The sequence below is a fragment of the Neovison vison genome, chromosome 5 (assembly GCF_020171115.1).
Source record: "Neovison vison isolate M4711 chromosome 5, ASM_NN_V1, whole genome shotgun sequence".
NCBI lineage: Eukaryota > Metazoa > Chordata > Mammalia > Carnivora > Mustelidae > Neogale > Neogale vison.
The window spans coordinates 23,053,019-23,079,730 of NC_058095.1; the positions used below are offsets into that span (position 1 = coordinate 23,053,019).

At 47.5% G+C, this 26,712-nt stretch overlaps 1 protein-coding gene and 1 long non-coding RNA gene across 2 annotated transcripts; one reads left to right on the plus strand and one right to left on the minus strand.

Moving 5' to 3' along the window:
* Positions 1-1,195: 1,195 nt before the first annotated feature.
* Positions 1,196-25,764, plus strand: CWC25 (CWC25 spliceosome associated protein homolog). Its single transcript, XM_044248112.1, has 10 exons — positions 1,196-1,366; positions 4,885-5,057; positions 10,720-10,956; positions 14,454-14,523; positions 15,140-15,267; positions 15,936-15,999; positions 16,580-16,791; positions 17,198-17,296; positions 23,411-23,572; positions 24,291-25,764. Exons 1-10 carry the CDS (start codon positions 1,349-1,351, stop codon positions 24,403-24,405), a joined length of 1,278 nt encoding a protein of 425 aa, XP_044104047.1. The 5' UTR covers positions 1,196-1,348; the 3' UTR covers positions 24,406-25,764.
* LOC122906313 lies at positions 24,816-26,468 on the minus strand. Its single transcript, XR_006384531.1, has 3 exons — positions 26,399-26,468; positions 25,818-25,985; positions 24,816-24,899 (listed from the first exon to the last, which is right to left on the minus strand). It is a non-coding gene; the product is annotated as an uncharacterized LOC122906313 (long non-coding RNA).
* Between the last annotated feature and the right edge of the window lie 244 nt (positions 26,469-26,712).

The following is a 26,712-nucleotide window of genomic DNA, read 5'->3' on the forward strand; positions in this document are numbered from 1 at the left end:
GGAAAGACATGGTTGTTTAACCAATTTTTTTTTAAACGGTCAGTTGAGTGCAAAATGCTGAAAACAGGGGTGCTTGAGTGGTTCAGTTGGTTAAGCTACTGTCTTTGGCTTGGGTCGTGATCCTGGAGTCCTGGGATCCAGTCCTACACCGGGCTCCCTGCTCGACGGGGAGTCTGCTTCTCCCTCGAACCTCTCCCCTCTCACACTTTCTCTCTCTCTCAAATAAATATAATCTTAAAAAAAAATAAAATGCTGAAAACAGGGACTCCTGGGTGGCCCAGATCATTGAGCAGACGACTTGGTTTCAGCTCAGGTCATGATCTCAGAGTCCTGAGATCCAGCCCCACGCTGGGCAGCTCAGGGTCTGCTTGTCCCTCTCTGCCTCCTCGAGCTCTCTCTCTCTCTCTCTCTAAAAAAATAAATGAAATCTTAAAAAAAAAAAAAAATGCTGCTGACAAAGGGCCAGTCCTGAAGGCTCCAAGGAAGAGAAGAAGGTATCTGTAATCCCAGATGTAAGGGGTCGGATCCAGAGCTGATGAACCGTCAGGCTTTAAGAAGGACGCCTCTTCCAGCATAAATGAAGGGAAAGGAAAAGGAGAAGCTGGCAGATTCTAAAGGTTTGGTGCAGGAAGGAGCGCCTGGCTGGTTCAGTGCGTAGAGCAGGCTCTTGATTTCAGGGTCGTGAGTTTGAGCCCCGCCTTTTGGGTAGAAAGCCTAATGTGGGTGGGCCTCAGCCAATTAAAAAAATAATAAAGGTTTGGTGCAGGGACGCCGATGGAATTTCTGCGGGACGCTTTCTACTTCCCTCGATAAGCTAGGCTGGGAGTAAGAGCGGACGCTGAGTGGAGCTGGCAGAGGAGTGTGGGTTTGAAAAGCGTTTCTTACAGGCGGGTGTGGGCGGGAAGGGCTGGGTGGAGGCGAACTAGGCAAATTGGCAGTGGCGCCTAGAGGGTGCGGGGTGGACGTCGTGGCGCGCTGCCATGGCAACAGGCCGGCGGGGCGGAGCCCCAGTCGACTCTAAGTGGCCGGGGCAGCCCGGTTTCAACACAGCGTTCCGGAAACCCGGTGAGGTGCCAACAGAGGTGCCCAAAACCGGACCGCAGGAGCCGCGAGATCTGAGGCCCACGCTCTGAGACTACCCGTGACGCTAACACCGCACTGCGCGACAAAGTGCTGAACGTCATCGTCCTGCGACGCCGACGCAGTAATAGGACGCCCTCCCGGAAGTGGGCTCTGGATCGGGCAGTAAAAGTGGCAACCAGGTCGCCGCTGAGCTGTTTCTCTGCGTTTCCTCTCGATCCCTCCTGAGTCCTGCAGGTCAGCGTAGAGACGAAACTTCTCCGCTGTCATGGGGGGCGGAGATCTGGTAAGTGAGGGAGACCTGGGCGGGGGAGGACGGAACCAGGGACCGACCCGGATTGGGGACGGAAATTGGAGGGTGTGGAAGTGGGTGACCATGGCTACACGGCCGTGCTTTCGTACGAAGGGAGCTGTAGCCTCGGAGAGGAGCCCGATCTCTGGGATCACGGAGGGACCAGGCAGAGGCCTGGGAAGGTGTGCGACGTGTGTCGCCAACGATGGCGACTGGTGTTTGTGTGTTTGTTGCTGGGGCCCTTCCCGGCTGGAAATTCTGGGAAGGCCCGGGAGGAGGTGGTGGTGGTGGAACCATGCTTATGAAAGGAGGCAGATACCAAGCCACGCGGGCTTTATTTTGTATATCTTGTCTTGGGACACTTCTCTCTTCCTCAGCTGGGAGTTTAGTCATGTTTTGGGCTGTAGTAGGAGTGGTCGTACCCCATTGTCTTTGCCCCTGAGCCATATCTATTTTATTTTATTTTTGAGTCATACCTATTTTAAACCTGAAGTTATCTTTTCACATCCATGTCTCTGACTTCCACTCCTCCTTCAGTGCTATATTCTGATCTGTAGTGACAGAGCTGTATTCTGAATTATAGAAGTTTTTTAAAAAAGATTTTATTTATTTATTTGACAGACAGAGATTACAAGTAGGCCGAGAGGCAGGCAGAGAGAGGAGGAAGCAGGCTCCCTGCTGAACAGAGAGCCGGTAGTAGCAGGGCTCGATCCCAGGACCCTGGGATCATGACCTGAGCTGAAGGCAGAGGCTTTAACCCACTGAGCCGCCCTGTATTCTGAATTATAGCACTTAATATAAGTTACGTGGGAATTTCTCTTGAACTGTATAGTTCATCTGTAGGGTGCTGAGCTCCAGATAGGGCAAAGGAGCCACAAGAGCATGGTGCAAGATCAGAGAAACGTGTTTCTTTGTTCCTTTAAAGTGTTACTGACTGAATCAGCAAACAGATTTTGCCGCCTGTCCAGGATCTGTATTGGAATTTGTCAGGTGTTGTTAGTTAGAATGCTTTCCAAGACTCCAGGATTCATACAGTTTAGTGTATTCTTTTTGTTTATTTATTTATGAGAGAGAGAGAAAAAGAGATTGAGTGAGCATGAGTGGAGGTGGGGCAAAGGGAAAGGGAGAAGCAGGACCTCCCCCCCACAAGGTGGGATTTTGAAAACTCTATCCCAGGACCCTGAGATCATGACCTGAGCCGAAGGCAGACGCTTAACTGACTGAGACACCCAGGGGCCCCAATTTAGTGTATTCTTCAGGTAATGGTAGTTAGGGACAGGAAAGCTCTAGTTCAGGGTTTCTCAGCTTTGGTGCTGTTGACACTTTGGGTGGGATAACTCTTTGTTCTGCTTTTGGGTGGTGGGTGGGTAGGTGGGGGGTCCTGTGTATTGTAGGATGTTTAGCAGCATCCTTGGCCACTAGCCACCGGAGGCCACTAGCACCTTTCTTCTTCAGTTGGGACAACCAAAAATCTCTCTGAACACTGCCAAATGTTTCCTGGGGGGCAGAATTCCCTGTGTTGAAGGAGGGAGAGGGAGACCAGTAGGACAAGGCCAGAGATGGGGTAGGGGTAGTGGACTGAGCAACCTGATAAAGAGAAAAGAAGGACAAGGTGGAAAAGAAAGAAAGGACAGCTCTCATTGCCTGAATACCTTCTATAAGCCAGGAACTTTGTGTACGTTTTCTCATTTAGGCCTCTTAACTGATCTCCTGGTCCTCAGTCTCTGCCCTGTCCAGTGCATTCTGTTTGTTTGTTTGTTTGTTTTTCCTTAAAGGTTTTTTTTTTTTTTAAAGATTTTATTTATTTATTTGACAGAGAGATCACAAGCAGATGGAGAGGCAGGCAGAGAGGGAGATAGAGGGAAGCAGGCTCCCCGCTGAGCAGAGAGCCCGATGTGGGACTCGATCCCAGGACCCCGAGCTTATGACCCGAGCCGAAGGCAGCGGCTTAACCCACTGAGCCACCCAGGCGCCTCTGTTTTTCCTTAAAGGTTTTATTTATTTGTTTGTCAGCAAGAGAGACAGAGCACAAGCAGGGGGAGTGGAAGAGGAAGAGGGAGAAGCATGCTCTCTGCTGAGCAAGCAGCCTGATGCAGGACTCGATCCCAGGACCCTGGGATTATGACCTGAGCCAAAGGCAGACACTTAATTGATTGGGCCATCCAGGTGCCCCCTCCAGTGCATTCTAAACACGATAGCTAGTCATGCCTGTCACCTGCATGTGACTGTTTAGTGTTTCTTACTGTCCACAGGATAAAGCCCACTCCCTTAACATGCTTTATAAGGCTCTTAGTCTGTTCCTTTCTTAGTTGGCTTAGTTGGCTTCATCTTCGACCCCCCTCCTCACCAGCTTGCATGCCGCCTTTAGCCCCACAGAATCACTTGTGCTATGTTCTTTCTCACCACTGGGCCTATAGTTGTGTGTGCTGTTCCCTCTGGAAATCTACCCCTGCTCCTCCCTGCTTCCTACATCACTGGGCTAAATCGTAATTGTCATGAGATGTTACTTTTTCCAGGAAACCTTCCCTGGTTGGCAGCTGAACCAGAACAGTGGCTTATGGGGAGAGGGGAGAGGAGAAGCATTCTTGAGGTGCTTCAGGGTGCCCTGTGAAGGAGAGATTCCTGGGAAGGAAGGTTGAAAGAGGTACTTGATGGGGAGGTAAAACACATAAGGTGAAGGCCGGCTAACCGGACTCAAGGAGCAGAAGATGTGTTCATAAAAATGAACATCTCCTGCCAAACGCACTAGAGTTCTGTTGCCTTTCAGAGTTTACCTTCCCACCTCTCTGCCTGTTCCCCCTGTACTGTCACCACTGCCCCTTATTTCAGGCATGGCCAGTTGAAGTCTGATCCATAAGCATTTCAAGCTGAAAGTGTTCAAAGGGAATCCAGAAAAGGCCTGTTCTATCCTGAAGCTTTGTAATTTTTTTTTTAAGATGTTATTTATTTATTTATTTGACAGAGAGAGATCACAAGCAGGCAGAGAGGCAGGCAGAGAGAGAGAGAGAGAGAGGGAAGCAGGCTCCGCACTGAGCAGAGAGCCCAATGTGGGGCTCGATCCCAGGACCCTGAGATCATGACCTGAGCCGAAGGCAGCGGCTTAACCCACTGAGCCACCCAGGCGCCCCAAGTTTTGTAATTTTTTTAAGATTTTATTTATTTATTTGACTTAGAGAGACAAGTGAGAAAGGGAACACAAGCAGGGGGAGTGGGAGAAGGAGACATGGGCCCCTCGCCGAGCAGGGAGCCCAGTGTGGGGCTCGATCGCAGGACCCTGGGATCATGACGTGACCTGTAGGCAGACGCTTAATGACTGAGCCCCTATCTTGAAGCTTTATATACTTGAACAAACCCCCCAGATGTGTGAGAGATTATTGGGTGTCAACCTTGTCATTGTGCAGGACATCTTGCCCTTAGATGTCTGCTTGGGCATGAGTAGGGAATGGGGGGGGGCATACCCCCTCCACCCGCCCACCGCCTGTCTTGTTTTCTCCCCACTTCATCCACCACAGAATCTGAAGAAGAGCTGGCACCCACAGACCCTTCGCAATGTGGAGAAGGTGTGGAAGGCCGAGCAGAAGCATGAGGCTGAGCGGAAGAAGATCGAGGAGCTGCAGCGGGAGCTGCGGGAGGAGCGGGCCCGGGAGGAGATGCAGCGCTATGCTGAGGACGTCGGGGCTGTCAAGTGAGTGAGAGGCTGAGGCTGCAGCGGGGTGGCGGGGCTGAGGCTGGCCCGCACCCGCTTGCTTAGAGCTGCTGGCTGGGAGCTTGGGTTTTGGAGTCAGCCCGACCTGGGCTCAGTCAGTCCGACCTCAGGCTGGCTTTGCGTATACTAGCCTAACTGTGTCCCCTGGGAGCAAGTTTGGGGGCTCAGTTATCTCAGAGGAACCAGCGGAGCAAGAGTACCTGATTCCCAAGGTTTGTGGGGGAAACAGATGAGAGAGCATGGAAAAGGCTTAGTGTAGGCCTGGCGCATGCCTGGTGGTTCATAAGCAGGCCTGAGGACGATTGCTCCCATCCTACCTCTCTGAGTGTGCCTGGGCCTCAGTCCTGCTTCTATTTGTTCATGGACTCACGGGAGGGGGACAGTGAGGGCTCGTGGAAGCTGGTGCATCATGCCTATCAGTAAAAGTTGTATGACGGTGGACCGTCCCACTCCATTTCACCCTACTTCAGTTTCCTCATGTAGAATATAGGCTAGGGGCAGCAGGGGACCGTCATCCTATCCATCTCCTACAATAAGGTGGCAGCAGATGTATTCTGAGAAAGATGAAAAGAATAAAATGTATATATAGTGCATTTTTAAAAAGGATTTTATTAATTTATTTTACAGAGAGAGAGAGAGAGAGCACACAAGTTAGGGGAGAGGGAGAAGGAAGCTCCCTGCTCAACAGGGAGCCTGACATGGGGCTTCATCCCACGACTCTGGGATCATGACCTGAGCCGAAGGCAGACGCTTAACTGACCGGGTCGCCCAGGCGCCCCATATAGTACATTCTTAAATTTAGTGAAAACAACACATAGACTAAAATCAAAGTAATCGATACTGTCCTTCTCTTTGTTCATGTCCTTGTGGGTAAGTCTCCTGGGTGGTGTGTGGCATACTGTCCCCATTGGGCATCTAGGGCTTTTCCTTAATACTTACGACAGAAGGATCGGTGGCATTCAGGGTGGTGTGTGTATGTGCAACTTACACATGGAAGTGGCATTATGGAACTTAGGCGTGGTGACAGTGACATTCTTTCAGGACACTGGATTGGGGAGAAGGCCACTCTGGCTCAAGCGTGAAACTTGGAATGTTTTAAAATAGTTTTAGGATTGGAGCGCCTGGGTGGCTCAGTGGTTAAGCCTCTGCCTTTGGCTTGGGTCATGATCCCAGGGTCCTGGGATCAAGCCCTGCATTGGGCTTTCTGCTAAGTGGGGAGCCTGCTTCCTCCTCTGCCTCTCTGCCTGCCTCTCCCACCTACTTGAGATCTCTGTCTGTCAAATAAATAAATAAAATCTTTTTTAAAAATAACAACAACAAAAAATAGTTTTAGGATTTTTATATTTAAAAATATTTAATTTATTTATTTGACAGACAGAGATCACAAGTAGGCAGAGAGTCAGGCAGAGAGAGAGAGGAGGAAGCAGGCTGCCCGCGGAGCAGAGACCCTGATATGGGCGCCCCAGTTTTAGGATTTTTAAATAGAACAAAATAAATTTATGACATTAATACATCAAGTGAGATAAGGGAATGAAATTTTATGTTTTCTAGTACCATAGACTACATTAAATGCATAGACATACATACAGCTCTCTGCTCAGCTGGGAGCCTGCTTCCCCCCCTCTCTGCCTGTCTCTGCCTACTTGTGATCTCTCTCTCTCTGTCAAATAAATAAATTAGGAAAAAAAAATAAAGTAATCTGTATGCTAATGGTGGGGCTTGAACTCACAGTCCCTAGATTAAGAGTCACATGCTCTTCTGACTTGGAATGTCAGCCTGTCAGGCGCCCCTTGAAACTCTTATTCAGCAAAGTATTACACATCTTGCCTGATTTTACACAGCATGCCTGATGTATCAGAAATGTGGGTTTCGCAGATACTAGTTAATGAGGTGGGACTATAGACAAACAGCTTCAGAGCTGGGAGTGAAACATTTATCCTTTGCTGACCCTCAGGCCTGCTTATCTGTTGTGAATAGGAGGAAGTTTATTTTATTTTTTAAAATATTTTACTTATTTATTTGACAGAGAGAGACACAGCAAGAGAGGAAGTGGGAGAGGGACAAGCAGGCTTCCTGCTGGGCAGGGAGCCCAGTGTGGGGCTCAATCCCAGGATGCTGGGATCATGACCTGAGCTGAAGGCAGACGCTTAATGACTGAGCCACCCAGGCACCAGGAGTTGATTTTATATTCTTTTTTTTTTTTTTTAAGATTTTTATTTATTTATTTGACAGAGACCACAAGCAGGCAGAGAGAGAGGAAGGGAAGCAGGCTTCCCGCTGAGCAGAGAGCCCGATGTGGGGCTCGATCCCAGGACCCTGGGATCATGACCTGAGCCGAAGGCAGAGGCTCCAACCCACTGAGCCACCCAGACGCCCCGATTTTATATTCTTTTGATTTTTTTTTTTTTTTTGCCCCCCTCACATACCCTCCAACATAAAACACAAAGGTCAGCACGGATGTCCTTCTTTTTGGATATTTACTTGCAGATGTCTTTAATCATCTGCTTTTCTGTCTCATGCTTGTATAGGTCTTTGCACAGTGGGATGCTTTTACTTTATCCTATAAAATGCCAGTAGAATCCTTTTACTATGTAATGATTCACTTTCATGGGTTAGATAATCTTTTCTATGTTTATAACGCATCACTCGGAACAAATAGAAACCTCAGTACACGTATTATCCTGGATGTCCAAATTCCTCTTCGCAATAGAGTGTTGCTTTAGTATTTACTGAAATGCTAGAAAATTACATGTTCTAAATTGCGGTCTATACCAGTGTTTCTCAACCTTTGCACTTTAGAATGTTCTTGGAAGATTAAAGATGAGAGTGGTTCCCTAAGAATAGCAGGGGGTACATATAGGCAAGGGCATCTGCATCTTTTAAGAGCTCTCAGTGATCCTAATGGGCAGCCTCCATTGAGAACCGGGTCTATATCTTTAATGATAGCAACAATAAAAATTCTATAGATCATCTTGCTTTTTTTCCCCCTAAGATTTGATTTATTTATTTGAGAGAGAGAGACAGCATGAGTGGTAGGGGCAGGGGCTGGGAGAGAGAGAGAGAGAGAGAGAGAGAGAAAAAGAATATCTCAAGCAGACTCCATGATGAGCATGGAGCCCAATGTGGGGCTTGATCCCAGGACCTGGAGATCATGATCTGAGCCAAAACCAAGAGTCGTTTGCTCAACCGACTGTGCCACCCAGACACCCCAAGATCATTTTGATTTTACATGGCTTTCCCCCCAAGTATCTTTTCATCTAAAAACTCAGAGTTGGGGTGCCCGAGTGGCTTAGTCATTGAGTGTCTGCCTTTAGCTCAGGATCCTGGGATCAAGTCCCGCATCAGGCTCCCTGCTCTGTGAGCCCGCTTCTCCTTCTCCTTCTGCTACTCCTCCTGCTGTGCTCTCTCTCTCTCTCTGTCAAATAAATAAAATCTGTAAAAATAAAAATTAAGGGCGCCTGGGTGGCTCAGTGGGTTAGAACCTCTGCCTTTGGTTCAGGTCATGATCCTGGGGTCCTGGGATTGAAGCCTGTGTCAGGCTCTCTGCTCAGTGGGGGGCCTGCTCCCCCCCGCCTCTCTGCCTACTTGTGCTCTCTCTCTCTCTATGTCAAATAAATAAATGTTTTTATAAAGATTTTATTTATTTAGGGGCACCTGCGTGGCTCAGTGGGTTAAGCCTCTGCCTTCGGCTTGGGTCATGATCTCAGGGTCCTGGGATCAAACCCCATATCGGGCTCTCTGCTCAGCAGGGACCCTGTTTCCCTCTCTCTCTGCCTGCCTCTCTGCCTACTTGTGATCTCTCTGTTAAATAAATAAATAAATAAATAATCTAAAAAAAAAAAAACTTAAAGAAAAAGATTTTATTTATTTATTTGTCACAGAGAGAGATCACAAGCAGGCAGAGAGGCAGGCTGAGAGAGAGGAGGAAGCAGGCTCCCCGCTGAGCAGAGAGCCCAATGTGGGGTTTGATCCCAGGACCCTGAGATCATGACCTGAGCCGAAGGCAGAGGCTTAACCCACTGAGCCACCCAGGTGCCCCTCAGTTCTTAATTTTATAGTGTTTCTTAAACCAATTGTTTTAATAGCAAAAAACCCCCAAAAACCCAACAAACTAAAACTAAAGGGTTATGCCCCCCCCCGTTATTGGTTTAAAATATTATTTTTTTGAAGATTTTATTTATTTATTTATTTTAAAGAGCGAGAGTGTAGGGAGGGAAGGAGGGAGAGAGACAGTCTCCAGCAGACTCTCGGCTGAGTGCAGAGCCTGATGCAGGGCTTGATCTCACACCCTGAGATCATGACCTGAGCCAAAATCAAGTGTTGGACACTTAACCGATGGAGCCGCTAAGCCACCCTTGGACATTTTTACTAAGAATATTTTAAACCAGGGCACCTGGGTGACTCTGTCAATTAGTGTCTGTCTTTCGGGTCAGGTCATGATCTCCGAGTCCTGGGAACAAGGCCCATGTAGCTCTCCCTGCTCAGTGGGGAGTCTGCTTCTCCTATCTCTGTTCCTCCCCTATCCTACCCCTGCCCCATGTGCACTCTGTCTTTCTCTCTCAAATAAATAAAATTTTTAAAAATGTCCAGGTGTCTGGGTGGCTCAGAGGGTTAAAGCCTCTGCCTTTGGCTCAGGTCATGATCCCAGGGTCCTGGGATTGAGCCCCGCGTCGGGCTCTCTGCTAAGCTGGGAGCCTACTTCCCTTCCTCTCTCTCTGCCTGCTTCTCTGCCTACTTGTGATCTCTGTCTGTCAAATAAATAAATCTTTAAAAAAAAAAAAAAGAAAAAAATGTCCAAACACATAGCTTAGGAAAACATTCTTTATGCTTAGAGTTGTAGAATCCTATGTGAAAATAAATACACAAATGTTAAGAAGCGATATTCAAAGAACATTGAATTTAATGTTACAGATAATACTGTTTTGATGAAACTACGTTGCCTCTTGCAGCGTGAGTGTGGTTTCAGCCCTTCCACACAGGCACTTGTCAGTCAGTCAGCCGCAGTTGGTCAGCCTTTACTGTCTGTTGTGTGAGGTTTGTTCGATTTTCCGACCACTTTTTTCTCTCAGAACCCCAGGGCAATATTTGTTTGGCAAACATTGGACATAAGTTGCCCCCCCTCTTTTGGCTTGAAAGCATAGTTAACTTAGTCACCTCTGGTCTTTTCTCATTATCTTCCCAAGTGAAGAATTACTGCTTGTGCCCATGTGACAACCCACAGCCAAACACACCCCACAGAAATGCGTATGCGGTCACTGATACCATTCTAGGTAATGAGGTGATCCAGAATCTGTGTACGTTTCCAATTTGCCTCAGAATAAAAGCATAACCTACAGGCGAGGTAAAGGAGGCTTGAGAAGCCCTGAGCAAATGTCCATGCCCCAGGTTGAGGGATAATTTTCTCCACAGAAATGGCATCAAGCGTGTGGAAACAATCTGTCCACTGAATGGTGAGCTCCATGCCGAGCAGCCCTGGGTCTTCCCGTGCGCCACATGGAGCACAGGGGGTAGCCCTGCGAGGCACCTGGAGAGCGGGTCCGGCTCCGACCAGCTGGAGTCCTCTGTCTCTGGTGCTCAGTGGTATGTGTAGGTCTGTAAGAGCTGACATTTCCTTTGATTGTGTTTTTTTGTCTTGAACCAGGAAAAAAGAGGAAAAACTGGACTGGATGTATCAGGGGCCTGGCGGGATGGTGAACCGCGATGAGTACTTGCTGGGGCGCCCCATCGACAAGTATGTTTTTGAGAAGATGGAGGAGAAGGAGGCAGGCTGTTCTTCGGAGACAGGACTGCTCCCAGGCTCCATTTTTGCCCCTTCTGGTGCCAATTCCCTTCTTGACATGGCCAGCAAAATCCGGGAGGACCCACTCTTCATCATCAGGTACTGATGACGGGGGTTTGCTTTTTTTTTTCCCCAGTGTTGCTTGACTTCGCAGTTGGTTTCCTCTTGGCTTTTTCTGCCCTGTAAAAGGCTTTGTCTCCATTTGGTTCCCCTGATGTTGGGAAGGAGAATCCTTCAAGGGCTTCTTATGTAGGCCACATGATAAGAGATGGCAAGTGGACCAGACCAGACCAGATTGGCCTTTGAACAAAAATAGGAGTTAGAAGCATGGTGAGAAAGGCCGGCAGCTTCTTGAGAATTTGGGGCTATGTACAGAGCGAGATAGGTGGGTGAGCAGGCCTTCTAACTCCCCAACCCCTTTTTTTGGTACAGCACAACGCTTTAAGAAGAAACCTTAGAATCTTCCTTAAAACTCTTAATATGCAACATCAAAGTAGAGTTGTGTTTTGGGAGCCAACTCATGCTGTGCCTCTTAATTTTTTTGGTTTAATTTGCAGCATTTTATTTCAGGTGTATAAGATTGAACATCGAAAAACATTTATCACTTATAGTTCTAATTTTGAAAAAATTTAAAAGTTATTTACATGGTAAAAATACCACATAGATGTATGTAATGATACTGTGTATGTATGTGCAAATTTTTTCTCCTATTTTGTTAGCTTCTTTTTTTTTTTTTTTTTTTTAAGATTTTATTTATTTATTTGTCAGGGAGAGAGAGGGAGAGAGAGCGAGCACAGGCAGAGTCAGAGGGAGAAGCAGGCTCCCTGCGGAGCAAGGAGCCTGATGTGGGACTCGATCCCAGGGCGCTGGGATCATGACCTGAGCCAAAGGCAGCTGCTTAACCAACTGAGCCACCCAGGCATCCCATTTTGTTAGCTTCTTAATTAGTTAAATTGTGGTTCATAAACCCTAACATAAAATATACAGTCTTTTTTTTTTTTTTTAAAGATTTTGTTTATTTATCTGAAAGAGAGAGAATGAGAGCAAGAGCATGAGATGGGGAGGGTCAGAGGGAGAAGCAGACACCCTGCTGAGTGGGGAGCCCGATGCAGGACTCCAACCCGGGACTCCAGGATTATGACCTGAACCGAAGGCAGTCGCTTAACCAACTGAGCCACCCAGGCACCCTGTAAAATTTACAGTCTTAACCACCTGTAAGTGTACAGCCCAGTAGCAATAAGTACATTCATCCTGTTGGGCAGCCATCAGCACCACCCATTTTCAGGAGTTTTTCACCTTGCAAAACTGAAAACTCTTTACCCATGAAACAAGAAGTCCATGTTTCCCCTCCCCCAGCCCCTGGGAACCACCATACCACTTCCTGTGTCTGTGAGCTTGACTCCTCTAGGAATCTCACATAAGGGAAATCGCACAGTAATTATCTTTTTGTGGGACTGGCTTATTCACTCAGCATAAGGTCTTCACAGGTTCATCTGCCATATAGCATGTGTCAGAATTTCTTCCACCCCTCCTTTTTTTTTTTTTTGAGACTTTATGTATTTTAGAGAGTGCAGGAGAGCAGGGCCAGGGCCAGAGGGAGAAAGAGAACCTCAAGCAGACTCCTTGCTGAGCGGGGAGCCCAACGAAGAGCCCAAACCCACAACCGGAGCCGAAGTCTATAGTCAGTCACTAGCCGACTGAGCCACCCAGGCGCCCTCCTCCCTCCTTAAGGCCGAATAATACTCTGTCATACAGATTCTGTTTGTCTCTTCATCTGTCAATGGACATTTGGGTTTTTCCCCCCTTTTGGCTGTTGTGAATAATGTTTGTTCTGAACATTGATGTATAGATATTATGCATATTATTTTATAAACTCCTTTTTTTCACCAAGTTAAATATAGGAGACATCTTTCTATGTCATTAACTGTGCTTTTATAGTACTATTTTTTTTATGTCTGCATTGTGTGGATATACCATAATTTATTGATTAATATTCTCTTACTGGGTCCTAACTTGTTTCCAAATTTTCATTGTTATAATGTGGACAGCTTTGTAGAGACCTTCCTGGATTATATCCTTACAGTAACAAATTCTTTTTTTTTTTAAGATTTTATTTATTTAATTGACAGAGATCATAAGTAGGCAGAGAGGTAGCCAGAGAGAGAAGGGGAAGCAGGCTCCCTGCTGAGCAGAGAGCCTCCTGATGCAGGGCTCGATCCCAGGTCCCTGGGATCATGACCTGAGCCAAAGGAAGAGGCTTTAACCCACTGAGCCACCCAGGCACCCCACAAATTCTCAAGAATTTATAGGATTAAAGAGCACACAGGTTGTGATAAGTGTTGCCAAATTATCTTCCATGGAGGCTGACCAGTTTACCCTCATGAGCAATAAATGAGAGTAAGAACTTTTTTTTTAAGGATTTTATTTATTTATTTGACAGAAAGAGAGAGAGAGTGCACAGGCAGGGGGAGTGACAGGCAGAGGGAGAAGCAGGTTTCCCTGGGATCATGACCTGAGCCAAAGGCAGACATGTAACCTACCGAGCCACCCAGGGGCCCGAATATTTTTTCTTTTAAAAAAAATTTTTGGGCGCCTGGGTGGCTCAGTGGATTAAGCCGCTGCCTTCGGCTCAGGTCATGATCTCAGTGTCCTGGGATCGAGCCCCGCATCGGGCCCTCTGCTCAGCAGGGAGCCTGCTTCCCTCTGTCGCTGCCTGCCTCTCTGCCTACTTGTGATCTCTCTCTCTGTCAAATGAAATAAATAAAATCTTAAAAAAAAAAAATTTTTTTTTTTTTTTTTAATTTGACAGGCAGAGATCACAGGCAGAGAGGCAGGCAGAGAGAGAGAGGAAGGGAAGCAGGCTCCCCACTGAGCAGAGAGCCCGATGCAGGGCTTGATCCCAGGACCCTAGGACCGAGCCCCGAGCCGAAGGCAGAGGCTTTAACCCACTGAGCCACCCAGGCACCCCTTTTTCTTCTATTTTAAAGATTGATTTTATTTATTTTATAGAGGTGGGAAAGGGGCAGAGGAAGAGGGAGAGAGAGAGAATCTCAAGTAGGTTCCCCACTGAGCGTGGAGCCGGACTCAAGGTACTCTCTCATGATGCTGAGATCACAACCTGAGTTGAGATCAAGAGTCAGACACTCAACCGACTGAGCCACCCAGGCGCCCCTAGAGTAAGACTTCTTGAAAGAGGAATCCATTCTCTTTGTTTCCCAGCTGGTTGTCGTGCTAAGTAGTACAGGTGGCATTGAAATGCTGCAGCCAGTTGATACACAGGATGCCCCTATTTACTCAACCAGCTGGGAAGCCCTGAGCATAAAGCCTACCAAGGAACAGCCCACACACGCTCTTCTCTACCACAGGGACATAGCATGGCCTTGCCCCCCAGCATTCAGTCCCTTCTGTAGGTTTGAGGAATAAGCCCGAAGGCTTCCACACCACCATGCAGCTTTCCACCCAGAGCCTTTCTGTGTGCATTTGGAAAAAAAGATCGCTGTGTAGACTTGGTCCAGAGTAGAGTGAATGACTTAATCCCCTTGCCAAAAGAGAGAGTCATGATTTTTTATCATTTCTTTTTTTTTTTTTTTTTTTAGGAAGAAGGAGGAGGAGAAAAAAAGAGAGGTGTTGAATAATCCTGTGAAAATGAAGAAAATCAAAGAATTGGTAAGTAGTGCGTCAAATAAGCACTAATAGGATCCTATAGGTACTTAACCTGAGAACTTCTCACATTTCACTCTCACTTCATGAGCGGGAGGGCAGAATGATTCCCTCCTTTATGTTACTTGGTTGGAAAAGCAGCATGTGAGGTCAATTTTTTTAGAAATGAGGTGTATGGGACATGCTGTGGGAATCCTGGACATACGGTGTGTTCAAGAGATCACGTGATGTCAACCCCCTAGGTCCCATTTATCATTCACGGACGGCCCGTGTGATTGTGTTTTGGGTTAGTTGGTAAGGAAAATGTAAAAATTGATCTTGCAGTCCCTGATGGCTTTCAGTGGAGTTGGAGTTCTTCTGACCAATTGGAAATTTTGAGGCCTGGGCTCTGGGGATGGTTTACAAGAGATCCCTAGCCCTGCCCCCGAGATTCCGCCCCAGGGTCCAGGGGGTGCTCGTGTACTGCCTGGTTAGCGCTTGCCCTCCTCCTGTTGACAGGAAGCTTTGCTAGCATCCCAGACCGCCATAAAGCCAGAGGTACAGAGTCAGGTAGTATGGGTGTGAGCCAGGCCCCTCAGGGCCATCCCTGATCTTGCCTGTCTATGTTTGTCCCGTTTTCTAGTTGCAGATGAGTCTGGAAAAAAAGGAGAAAAAGAAAAAGAAGGAGAAGAAGAAGAAGCACAAGAAACATAAGCACAGAAGCTCCAGTAGTGATGGTTGCAGTAGCGAGGAGGAGCGCAGCCGGGGGAGGTGAGCACGTGGAGGCAGGCCCCCCACCGTGACTCATTGACTCATTCATTCTCTGGATAGTCACGGACTGTGCTTTGTGTGGGGAGCTGCCAGGCACTGGGGTTTCAGGGGTGAGCACTCGCATGTGGGCCCCCTGGCCCACAGAACTCATCACCCAGCACCCACGTGCATTGGAGGTCTGGGTGAGGCCCCTCATGGAGCTGACCGTGACCTTGTAGGTCTCAGCACAGCCCTCCTAGATGTGACTTTCATTTGGCTGGTGACTTTTCCCAGACGGAAGTGGATTTTATGTAGCCTTCTCTTCTTTCCTTTTTTTAAAAAAATGCATTAATGGGCCCATCTGGGCCCATTCTGTGTGTCTTCTCTGTGGGAGCAGTGAGCAGTGTCACTGCTGACTCACTCTTAGTCCCCGGAATAGCAGCATGAGGCGAGAGGAGAACGTGTTCAGGCTTTGGGGCTGAAAAGCCAGGCCCACGGGTTTTCACAGGAAAAACATGACTGTGCTGACGCGTCCTCCAGCAGACAGTGCAGATAGTCAGCCACTCTGCCGAGCGACTGCACCGGTGGGGAAAGGTCATGTCCAGAGCAGGAAGCACACTTAAGCGTGAGATTGAAACTGGGCCTTAAGGCGTTTTCTGTATAGGTGACTATGTGTTTCAATCGTTTAGATCTCAAAAGAAGGTGGCAGATTCTTCCCCTGTGCTGTCCAGAGCCCCGGGATATGGCTTACAGGTAAGGCTGTGAGCATCTCAGGGGGTGACAATGGGCTGTAGAATGTGTTCGCTTGAGAGCCTGTTTGGACAGAGAGCATCTCCCGCAGCCCGCCCGACATCATGAGGGAAGGAAGGAGTTTGGGCCGACAGGGTGGGGGCTGCCGGGGAGCTGGCCCATTCTCCTCTGAGCAGAGACCCTCTATCACCAGTGGGGCCTTAGGCATTTGGCCTCTCCCTCTGCCGATAATTTCCATGAAACGCAGGCATTTTAGGCTTCTAGGTTGATGACTTTTGACAGGTGGATGTCCCTCTAGATTCCTCTTCCCCTTAGTAGGTTTAACCTTAGGTCCCGATCTCCGTGCTGTCTCTTGCGGCTGCCCGGGCTGTGGTGAAGAGTCAGGCAGTGCAGGTGGCTGCCGGGACCCATGCTCTGAGGGGATTCTGCAGAGAACTTTGCTAAGTTCGAGTGCTTCTCTGGGGTAACTATGGTGGGTGCAGTACGCCTGCTTGGCTTCACAGTGCTCATTGATTCCCTTGTTTCACTGCATTTTCTCTGGAGCTTCTATGAATACCTTCTCTTCCTTTCCTTGATGCTACAGATCAGGGACTCCTACCATAGCCAGGGAGCACAGAGTTCCCTGATGGCCAAGCAAAAGGGAACGCACGGGTTGAAGAATTATTCCAGGTCCAGAAGCTCCTCCCACTCACCTCCCAGACATGCCAACAAGAAGAGCACCCGGGAAGCAGGGGCCCGGGACAGGAGTTCTCGATCCCCAGGCAGAAGGTCACGGTCCCCGAGGCCAAGCAAAGCGTGAGTGTGGGAATTCACTGGGAAATGGCCTATAAATGTGGGGCTGGTCACAGCAGGTATTTGTTTTTGCTGATGTCTGCTCATTAATTTTTCCAAATGTCTTTGCTTTATCTCCTTTATATTGTGTGTCTGTCCACCCCCACCCTCCTGCCACCAGCCACCTCAATGAAAATCTCAGGCCCCTAGAACTACAGATTTATCTATGTAGAATCTTTGGAGTGAGTCTAATATCAAATCTTATGTATCTTTATGTGTTTGCTTTTCTTCTACTTCTGCCCTCTGTTCTCTTCAGTTTGGATTATAATTCTAAGACCTTTAGCTTTTCTCCCATTATTTGAGGGACATTATAAAAGCCCCTGTGTTGAAAAGGTTTTTCTCCTGTCTGCCCTCTGTGCGTCTGTCACAGGCACAACTCTAAGGTCAATAGAAGAGAGAGAGGCCGAACTAAGAGCCCATCGCCTAAAAAGGACGTCTACCAAAGGCGGCACGCCCCTGGATACACCAGGTGAGTCAGGAGGCCCAGACCTGAACTGCAGACTCTCTGGGCTCGAGTCTAGGAGTGGCTTAAACCAGGGCGGGTGGATAATCCACTGTTAAAGATTTTATTTATTTATTTGACAGACAGAGATCACAAGTAGGCAGAGAGGCAGGCAGAGAGAGGAGGAAACAGGCTCCCTGCCGAGCAGAGAGCCCGACGCTCGGGGCTCAATCCCAGGACCCTGGGATCACGACCCCAGCCGAAGGCAGAGGCCTTAACCCACTGAGCCACCCAGGTGCCCCAGATAATCTACTTTTATTCTTCTTGTCATAACAGTCTTGACCTCCCACCTCCCTTCCCGGCAAGGCACATTGAAAGGACAAAGTAATAGTTTTACCTTGATGAACAATTGATTAAGTGACTGTCTCTGAACATCTGTAAACGTGTTGATTCTCACAAGTGATTTCCACAGAGAAGCTTTTCCCTAGAGAGTGTTCCTTTCCTGAGGCATCAGCTGAGGGGGAAGCAGGGTGCTGTCCTTGAGGGCAGACACCCTAAGATGGACTCTGTGTTGGAGCTGGGTGTGGAGTGGGTCAGACAGAACCGGGGTCTGCGGCCCTGGGACCTGAGGGGAGTTGGCTCTGCCCACGAAAGACTGTCTGTAGGGGTCTTGCTCTTTATAGAAGTCGAGAGGAGCCGGGCCACTTTTGTGAACTTCCTTTTACTGCCCAAACAAGTTGGCTGCACAGTAGAATTATCTGGGCAGCTTAAAAAAAGTTCCATTACCTGGCTACAGCTCAGGTTCCCTTTTGCTTGGCCATCATGATCTTTGGTGGTGGGGGCAAACATCAGTATTTTTAAGGCTCCCTGGTGACTTCAACAGGCAGCCAGTGTTGAGGACAGCTGGGAGTCTGCACCATGTCTTGTATTCACTATGTTAAAAAAGAGGCAGGGGTGCCTGGGTGGCTCAGTGGGTTCAAGCCTCTGTCTTCGGCTCAGGTCGTTATCCCAGGGTCCTGGGATCGAGCCCCACATCGGGCTCTTGGCTCCGCAGAGAGCCTGCTTCCTCCTCTCTCTCCCTGCCTGCCTCTCTTGCCTACTTGTAATCTCTGTCTGTCAAATCAATAAATAAAATACTAAAAAAAAAAAAAAAAAAGAGGCAGACCCTACAAGTCCCTTTTAACTCTTGATTGCCTGATTCCTGAAGTTTCTTTTTCTTTTTCTTTTTTAAAAATTTATTTATTTATTTGACAGAGAGACACAGCAAGAGAGGGAACACAAGCATGGGGAGAAGGAATAGCATGAGAGAGGGAGAAACAGGGAGCAGGGAGCCCGATGCGGGGCTCCATCCCAGGACCCTGGGATTATGACCTGAGCTAAAGGTCGACGCTTAACGACTGAGCCACCCAGGCGCCCCTGATTCCTGAAGTTTCTAAGAATCAGAAACTTTCTTAAACGTTTTCATCTTGACTGACAACTTTCTAAAATATGTTCTATGTTTCCTTGCCTCGCCAGAGTATGTTTTGTAGAATTTCATCTTTCTCTGGTGACAGTTTTTCAGCTGGGCTGGAGGTCATTCTGCTCCTCCAGTCAATGCTCATGAACGTGTGTATTTGTTTCTGTGTTTTAAGGCTCTTGGTCAGCGTGTGACTATGCTTTTTCAGATCCTGCTTTGTTGTCCTGTCCCTTTTGCCATCTGTCATCACTTTAGTTGGTCATACTTTATCAGCCTTTTTTTATCCCCCTTAGAATTTGTGTTGAATTTTGTGATTTAAATGGGTTAGAACCCTCAAGACCTCTCTCTCCCAGCAGTAAAAGCACAGAAACTTTAGTCCATAGATTTTGTGATCTCATTGTCTATTTTGGTTTGGTGTTCCAGGTGGTTGAGGTTGCTTTATGTAATTAAGATGATGGTGAATTAAGATAAAAAGAGAAAAATTATGGCTGTAATGGGGAATTTTGTCAGAATTTTTAAATGCGTGTGTTTTCTTTTGTGTGTATGTTTTCTTTTAATTGGTGGTCGAAAACAACTCTTAACAGCTGAAAAGATGAAGCTTCTCTTTTGTGCTAAGGTGCTTGATTTAAAGCAGTTTTGGGGGCACCAAAATTTGGTGGGGTGGCTCAGTTGGTTAAGTGTCCAACTCTTGATTTCAGCTCAGGTCATGGTCTCACAGTCCTGGGATTGAGCCCCAGATAGGGCTTCATGCTCAGTGGGGGGTCCTTGAGGTTCTCACTTTTGCCCTCTGCCCTGCTCCCTGCTTGTAAGCTCTCTTTCTCTCAAAATGATTAAATAAAGGGGCACCTGGGTGGCTCAGTGGTTTAAGCCTCTGCCTTCGACTCAAGGTCCTGAGATCAAGCCCTGCGTCGGGCTCTCTGCTCGGCAGGGAGCCTGCTCACCGCCCCCACATCTGCCTACCTCTCTGCCTACTTGTGATCTCTCTCTCTGTCAAATAAATAAAATAAAATAAAATAAAATAATTAAATAAGATTTTTTTTTTTAAAAGATTTTATTTATTTATTTGACAGAGAGAGATCACAAGCAGGCAGAGAGGCAGGCAGAGAGAGAGAGAGAGGAAAGCAGGCTCCCCACTGAGCAGAGAGCCTGATGCGGGGCTCTATCCCAGGACCCTGAGATCATGACCTGAGCCGAAGGCAGCGGCTTAACCACTGAGCCACCCAGGCGCCCCAAGAAATTTTTTTATAAAAAAAAAGCAATTTTTTCGTTCCCGGGTTTCGGCACCAAAAAAACACAAAAACAAAAAAAAACCAATTTTTACAGGATAAGACTTTTTTTCTTGTAAAATTTTTTTGGGGTCTTGTGGGATTCCCATTTAATATTTTCCATTGCTTGTGAAATTACAAATTTTTTTACAGGCAATACAGCACGTTTATAATTTTTAAAAGATTTTATTTACTTATTTTAGAGAAATTTATTTATTTTTGGGGCGGGGGTTAGAGGGAGAGAACCTCCAGCAGATTCCCTGCTTAGCCAGAGCCCGCAGGCTCACTTGAAACCAAGAGTCAGGCAGGCACTCAATGGATGGAGCCACCCAGGTGCCCCTTCCCTAATGTCTAAGAGCTCTTTTATGTTTGACTGTTCCATTTTAAAAACCTTTCTCAGGCACCTGGGTGTCTCAGTTGGCTAAGGGACTGCCTTTGGGTTAGGTTGGGATCCCAGGGTTTTGGGATCAAGTCCCACACTGGGCTGCCTGTTCAGCGGGGTGTCTGCTTCTCCTTCTCCCTCTGCCACTCCCCCTGCTTGTACTTTCCCTGTCAAGTAAATAAGTAAAATCTTTAAAAATTAAAAAAAAATTTAAAAAACCTTTCTCATTTTATCATTGTAACATCGTTCATTATCTCTGAGTGACATTTTTTAATTGTGAACTTTTAATAAGTTTTGTGCTTTATCTTAGTCCGTTTACTTTTCCTTTGGTGTCTTTCCTGTGAGAGGCTCTTCTGAAAAATGTTTGGTGATACTTCATTGTCTATTCATATGTAAGAGTAAGGAATTAAAGCTGAGATCACTGTATTGTGTGTGGGCAGCACTTACCTACTGGTGGGAGTTTGGGTTTGAACTGGTTTTTAGCTGGGGATACGCAAATCAGTATCTTTGGTTTTCTTGTCAGGAACCAATAAATTTCTTCTCCTTTTTTCTTTTTTTAAACATCTTATTGATTTACTTGACAAAGAGAGAGAGAGCACAAGCAGGGGGAGCAGCAGGCAGAGGGAGAGGGAGAAGCAGATGCCCTGCTGAGCGGGGAGCCTGACACAGGGCTCCATCCCAGGACCCTGGGATCATGACCTGAGCTAAAGGTAGATGCTTAACTGACTGAGCCACCCAGGCCTCCAAGAACCATTAAATTTCTGTAGATGGGGGTGCCTGGGTGACTTGGTTGAATGTCTGACTCTTGAATATGCTCATGGGGTTGTGGGATCAAGCCTCATGTTGGGCTCCACACTCAGTGAGGGATCTGTGGGAGATTCTTTCTTCCCTTATCCCTGTTTGCATTCTCTTTCTCTCTCTCAAATAAATAAATACATCCTAAAAAAATTGGGGGGGGGGCCTCTGGGGTGGCTTAGTGGGTTAAAGCATCTGTCTTTGGCTCAGGTCATGATCCCAGAGTTCTGGGATGGAGCCCGCACTGGGCTCTCTGCTCAGTGGGGAGCCTGCTTCCTCCTCTCTCTCTTTCTGCCTGCCTCTGCCTGCTTGTGATCTCTCTCTCCCTCTCTGTCAAATAAATAAATAAAATCTTTAAAAGAAATTTTTTTTCTATAGAGGGAAAAAACCCTCTGGCTCCCTGACAATGGCTCTAACTCTGGCTTCTGGCATTTTGGGAGACATTCTTTTCACCCCTGGTGGCCCTGCCAGCTTCCTTTGCTGTGCCCGATGTGCCTGCAACTCCTAATTTCCTGTTTGGCTTAGTTCTTTAGAAACTACCAGAAGGGTCTCCTTTCTGGAGGGTCTCCTGTCATTGTTTGGGAGAACAATCACTGGCTTCCCCAAGTTAGGAATGAGGACCCAGGGTGTCTTGATTGCTCCTCATATAGACTTTATTATTATTTTTTTTAATATTTTATTTATTTATTTGACAGAGATCACAAGTAGACAGAGAGGCAGGCAGAGAGAGAGAGGGAAGCAGGCTCCCTGCTGAGCAGAGAGCCCGATGCGGGACTCGATCCCAGGACCCTGAGATCATGACCTGAGCCGAAGGCAGCGGCTTAACCCACTGAGCCTCCCAGGCGCCCCCGTCATATAGACTTTAAATTAGTCCTTTACCGCCATCTGCTACTTGGTGCCTGCAGTCTCTGAACCTTTCCTGGATTTTGCTTCTGATTAGTATTGGGCACTTAAAGAGACAGTTTTCTCTAATCTGTGAAAAGTAGTTGCTACCCCTTCATCTGCTTCCCTCTCCCAACAATTTTTTTTTTAAGAGTTTTAAATTTATTTCACAAACAGAGATCACAAGTAGGCAGAGAGGCAGGCGGGGGTGGGAGGGTGTGGGGTGGGGTGGGGGTGGGGAAGCAGGCTCCTTGCTGAGCAGAGCCCGGTGCGGGGCTCCATCCCAGGACCCCGAGATCATGACCTGAGCTGAAGGCAGAGGTTTTAACCCACTGAGCCACCCAGGCGCCTCTCCAACAATTTTTAGACATCTCTTATCCAATGTCCTCTCCTCTCCCATTCTCTTTGTGGTTTTATATATTTTATTTAATGGGTTTTTTAAATGAAGCATTGTCATTTCACTATAGACAACTAAATGTTAAGTTTTAGTGTCTTAAGGTTCTGTGTCAAAATTGAGCTCCACTCCCTAATGAGACTCCACCAAATATTTTTCCTCTTAAAAGGGGATCTTTTAAATGGGCTTATCACATCCATTTGAGAAGCAATGGATTTGAATTTCTGACCTTGTTAAATAGTGATTGAGCTGGTTCACCACCTCCTCTTTTTCCTCTGACTTCATTTGCCATGAGTGTCAGGAAAGAAGACTTATCTACTCTCTGAGATTAAGTTGAATTTACCTGAATTCTTCTGGTATCTGCATTCTAACTTATTCATAAAGTGGTGTACTTCTGGGCTATGTCCATGGATTTCTAAGCATTTCCAGTAGGTAGATGGTAGATGTCAGCAGTCACATGGCTAACTTGGTCCTGTGTTCTTCAATAAGTTATTGAGCAAACAATCGGAATATTTTGTATTTTATGTTTAGAAATACCACTCCAGGGGCGCCTGGGTGGCTCAGTGGGTTAAGCCGCTGCCTTCGGCTCAGGTCATGATCTCAGGGTCCTGGGATCGAGTCCCGCATCGGGCTCTCTGCTCGGCAGGGAGCCTGCTTCCCTCTCTCTCTCTGCCTGCCTCTCCGTCTACTTGTGATTTCTCTCTGTCAAATAAATAAATAAAAAATCTTAAAAAAAAAAAAAAAAGAAATACCACTCCAGAGATTACTAAGAGAGACTATGAAAGTCTTTGAAATTTCGATGAAACCACCTGCCCAAGGTATTAGGAAGGAAGGAGACCCATGCTGAGGGTGGCCCCGGGTTGAGCATTTCCATAGAGAGAGCAGGGCGGTGGAGAGCCTGGGGTCCTACCTAATGTTTTTGCTGGGAGAGAAGTAGACCTGATAGGATGGTTTTTGTGTTCAACAGAAAGCTCTCATCAGAGGAACTAGAGCGAAAACGTCAAGAGATGATGGAAAATGCCAAGTGGCGGGAGGAAGAGAGGCTGACCATCCTCAAGAGGCACGCCAAGGATGATGAACGGGAGCAGAGGCTGGAGAAGCTGGGCTCCCGGGATGGGAAATTTATCCAGTGAGTGCATCTTTTTTTTTTTTTTTTTTTAAGATTTCATTTATTTATTGGGCAGACAGAGATCGCAAACAGGCAGAGAGGCAGGCAGAAAGAGAGGAGGAAGCAGGCTCCCTGCTGAACAGAGAGCCCGATGCAGAGCTTGATCCCAGGACCCAACGATCATGACCCAAGCTGAAGGCAGAGGCTTTAACCCACTGAGCCACCCGGGCCCCCCCAGTGAGTGCATCTTCTTGCTGCCTGATGGCTTTCATGGCTGTGGTCCCAAGGAGGCAACTGGGCAGCGGACTCATTCATTGTGTTCCTGGTGTTTCACTGTCTGTGCAGTGAGAATGGGGAGATCAGCCTCCAGGCCACCTTTGTTACTACTCCCAGCATCTAGCTAGACACTGGGGTATTTCTGATTTGAAGGAAGGAGAAGTGAATTGGTATTTTCATTGAATCTCCTTGCTTTCTATTTAAGTAAAAATTCATGGCTCAGGAGGCCTTTTTCCAATGAGGCTTTACCTAGTTTTTCAAAACAGGTAACTTTTCCCTGTTGGACGTTGGTTTAAAAAAATTAATTCCAATTGGAGTCCACTCCAAAGTTAACCTATATGAGCTTAAAAGAGCTTAAGTTTCTACATCTGCTTTATGGTTGGCAACCTGTTTCTTCTAAGTCTGCCAGATAGGTGACCATTTGACAAATATGTTACTCACAGATATTCTCCTGTCTTCCTAGCCGCATGAAGCTGGAGAGTGCATCTTCCTCCTCCCTGGAGGATAGGGTGAAACGGAACATCTACTCTCTACAGAGAACCTCAATGGCTCTGGAGAAGAACTTTATGAAAAGATGAAAGCTATCCCCTCTCTTGCTGGCTTTCCTGAATTTTCCAGGGAGGCTGCTGATCCCTTAAAAATTCTCTTTATAAGAGTTCAAGTGACTTCTTGCACAGTCGTCAAAGCACCACTGTTCAAAGTGACTCTCTTCTGGTGATTCCTGAAACAGCTTATTTCCTTTGAGAACCAGTGCAACGCACTTTATGGGACACTCAGTAACTTTTGCTGAGTGCCTTGTAGGTTTTAATGGGTGGGCACTAGACACTCTAGGTGTGAGCACTCACCCTGCTCTGGAAGGCTGTTTCCTGTGGTCATGATACTTCTTATGCCACTTTCTTCCCTGCTGTGAGAACTGTGTGCCTCAGTGTAGACTGGACCTTGCAGAAACCTCTCTCCGGAGTCGCGCAGATAAGACTGTGCTTAGTGGGATAAATGAACATCTTTCTTGATTTAGTAGATCATGTGACAGAATGCTGTCAGCTTAGGGCAGAGCCAAGGAGAGACAAAGAATCTGGAAGGGGACACAATCCAAAAAAGCACTAAATGAGCTGTTGAACTATTTGGACTGTTTTTTGAACTGTAAAAAGTGTAGTGTGTATGTGTACAAATGTATAATTTTTACATGCTTTTTAAAAAAGTTAGCTTTGTGAGAACATCTTGTTTGGTAAGTGACTTTACTACATAATGGAACCATATTGTATCTTGTTACCGAGTAATACAGTAATGCAGGTCAGCTTTTTTTCCCCTCTGAATTCAGCTAGTTTAAGAGGAGCCTGGGTTTATAGATAGGATCCAGGGGATCTATCCTGTTACACTGCTTACAGGCTCCCATGTGGGCAGTGCAGCTGTGAAGTCAAATGATTTTAGGAGTTAGGACCAAATTACCAGTGTGCTCCCACCCTGGCTCTTAAAGTGAAATGGAAGCTGTTTTATTTCATGGCTTCCTTTTAATCATGTAGTAATCTTATTACAATTCTAGATTTCCAGGAGTTTGCTACTATTTTTTAGTCAGGTATTAAAAACCCCCAAAACTCATGGAACCAGTCTCTTGCTTTTACTCCTTTCCCTTTTCTATTCTTTTACCAGAAGCCCTCATTTGACCCATGAACTCCGCAGGCTCTCTTGACCCACATATTAGCGGGGCTAGTTCCTTGTTCTGCTAATCCCTAATTCTGTTTAAAACGAATTTGGGTTTATATTTTTGTGCACTTAGATGCCAGGCACTGTAATACTTAAAACCCAGTCTCTCCCCAGAGAGAAAGTAACACACACTTGTTATTCATTTAATCACCTCATCCTCCTTCTCTATGCTAATTATGTCTTATTTTATTACTTGGTAATAAAGGCTACATTTATTTTTGTAACTGTTTAAAGAACAACCACGTGCTGAGTACTGAATTTATGAATTCCCATACAGAATAATACTGACCCGTAATTTGTGTCGAATCTTTGGAGATCCTTCTTCGGAGAGGAATTACATAACAAAGCGTGGGCAATTCACTCACAGATGTCTTGAAGTGTGCCAGAGAATAAAACGATTACAATTTTCTGCTGCAGGATAGGTGTCTTAAGGTGCCGCAGGTCTCTTAACTCGACCCTTTGAAGGGAGGAGGCCAATTGGCAGCTGGGTGGGTGCGGGACCCATTCATAAAACCCAGGACTCCGGGCCCGTGGCTCTCATTGGCCCCTGGGGAAAGGGGCGTGACCCGCGGGTGGAGCGCGCGCCAGGCCCGGGGGAGTGGGAAGATCCACACTTGGGTGGAGCGAGGGGGCGTTCCTTGGTTTTCCCGGCAGGACTTTCTTTTCCCCTCGCTGGGTCCCTCCTCTCCCCCCGGGATGGGATGGTACGTCCCACCCTCCTCGCATTCCCGCCCCTTCTCCCCTTCGGAGCCTGGGCGCCGCCGCCATCTTGGCACGTCAGGTTGAGGGAAAGAGCCAAACCCTGGCTTTGGGAGGGGGCGGACAGAGGGACTCTCCCGCGGTGGACGGCGAGCCCTACCCCCAGCTCACCTCCCCCTTCCGTTCCGGTGCGGGACTCTGAGTTGTCCCGAGGCCAGCCCGGTTCCTGTCAGGCCCGGGGAGGAGGGGCGGGAAGGGCGGCCGCTACCTCCCCGGGACGGGCGCTACCACCTGAGGGGGGAGGAGAGCGCCTGGTGACGGCGGGGCGGTGGCGGCGGCGCTCGGGGGCGGGGTTCGGAGCGAGCCGGCCGGCTCCCTAGAGCGGGGCGGGGCGGGGAGGGGCGGGGCGTGGGGCGGACGGAACCACCGGGGCGGGGTGGGGAGGTAACGGGACGGGCGCGACCATGGCGCGTTGAGGGAGCGGG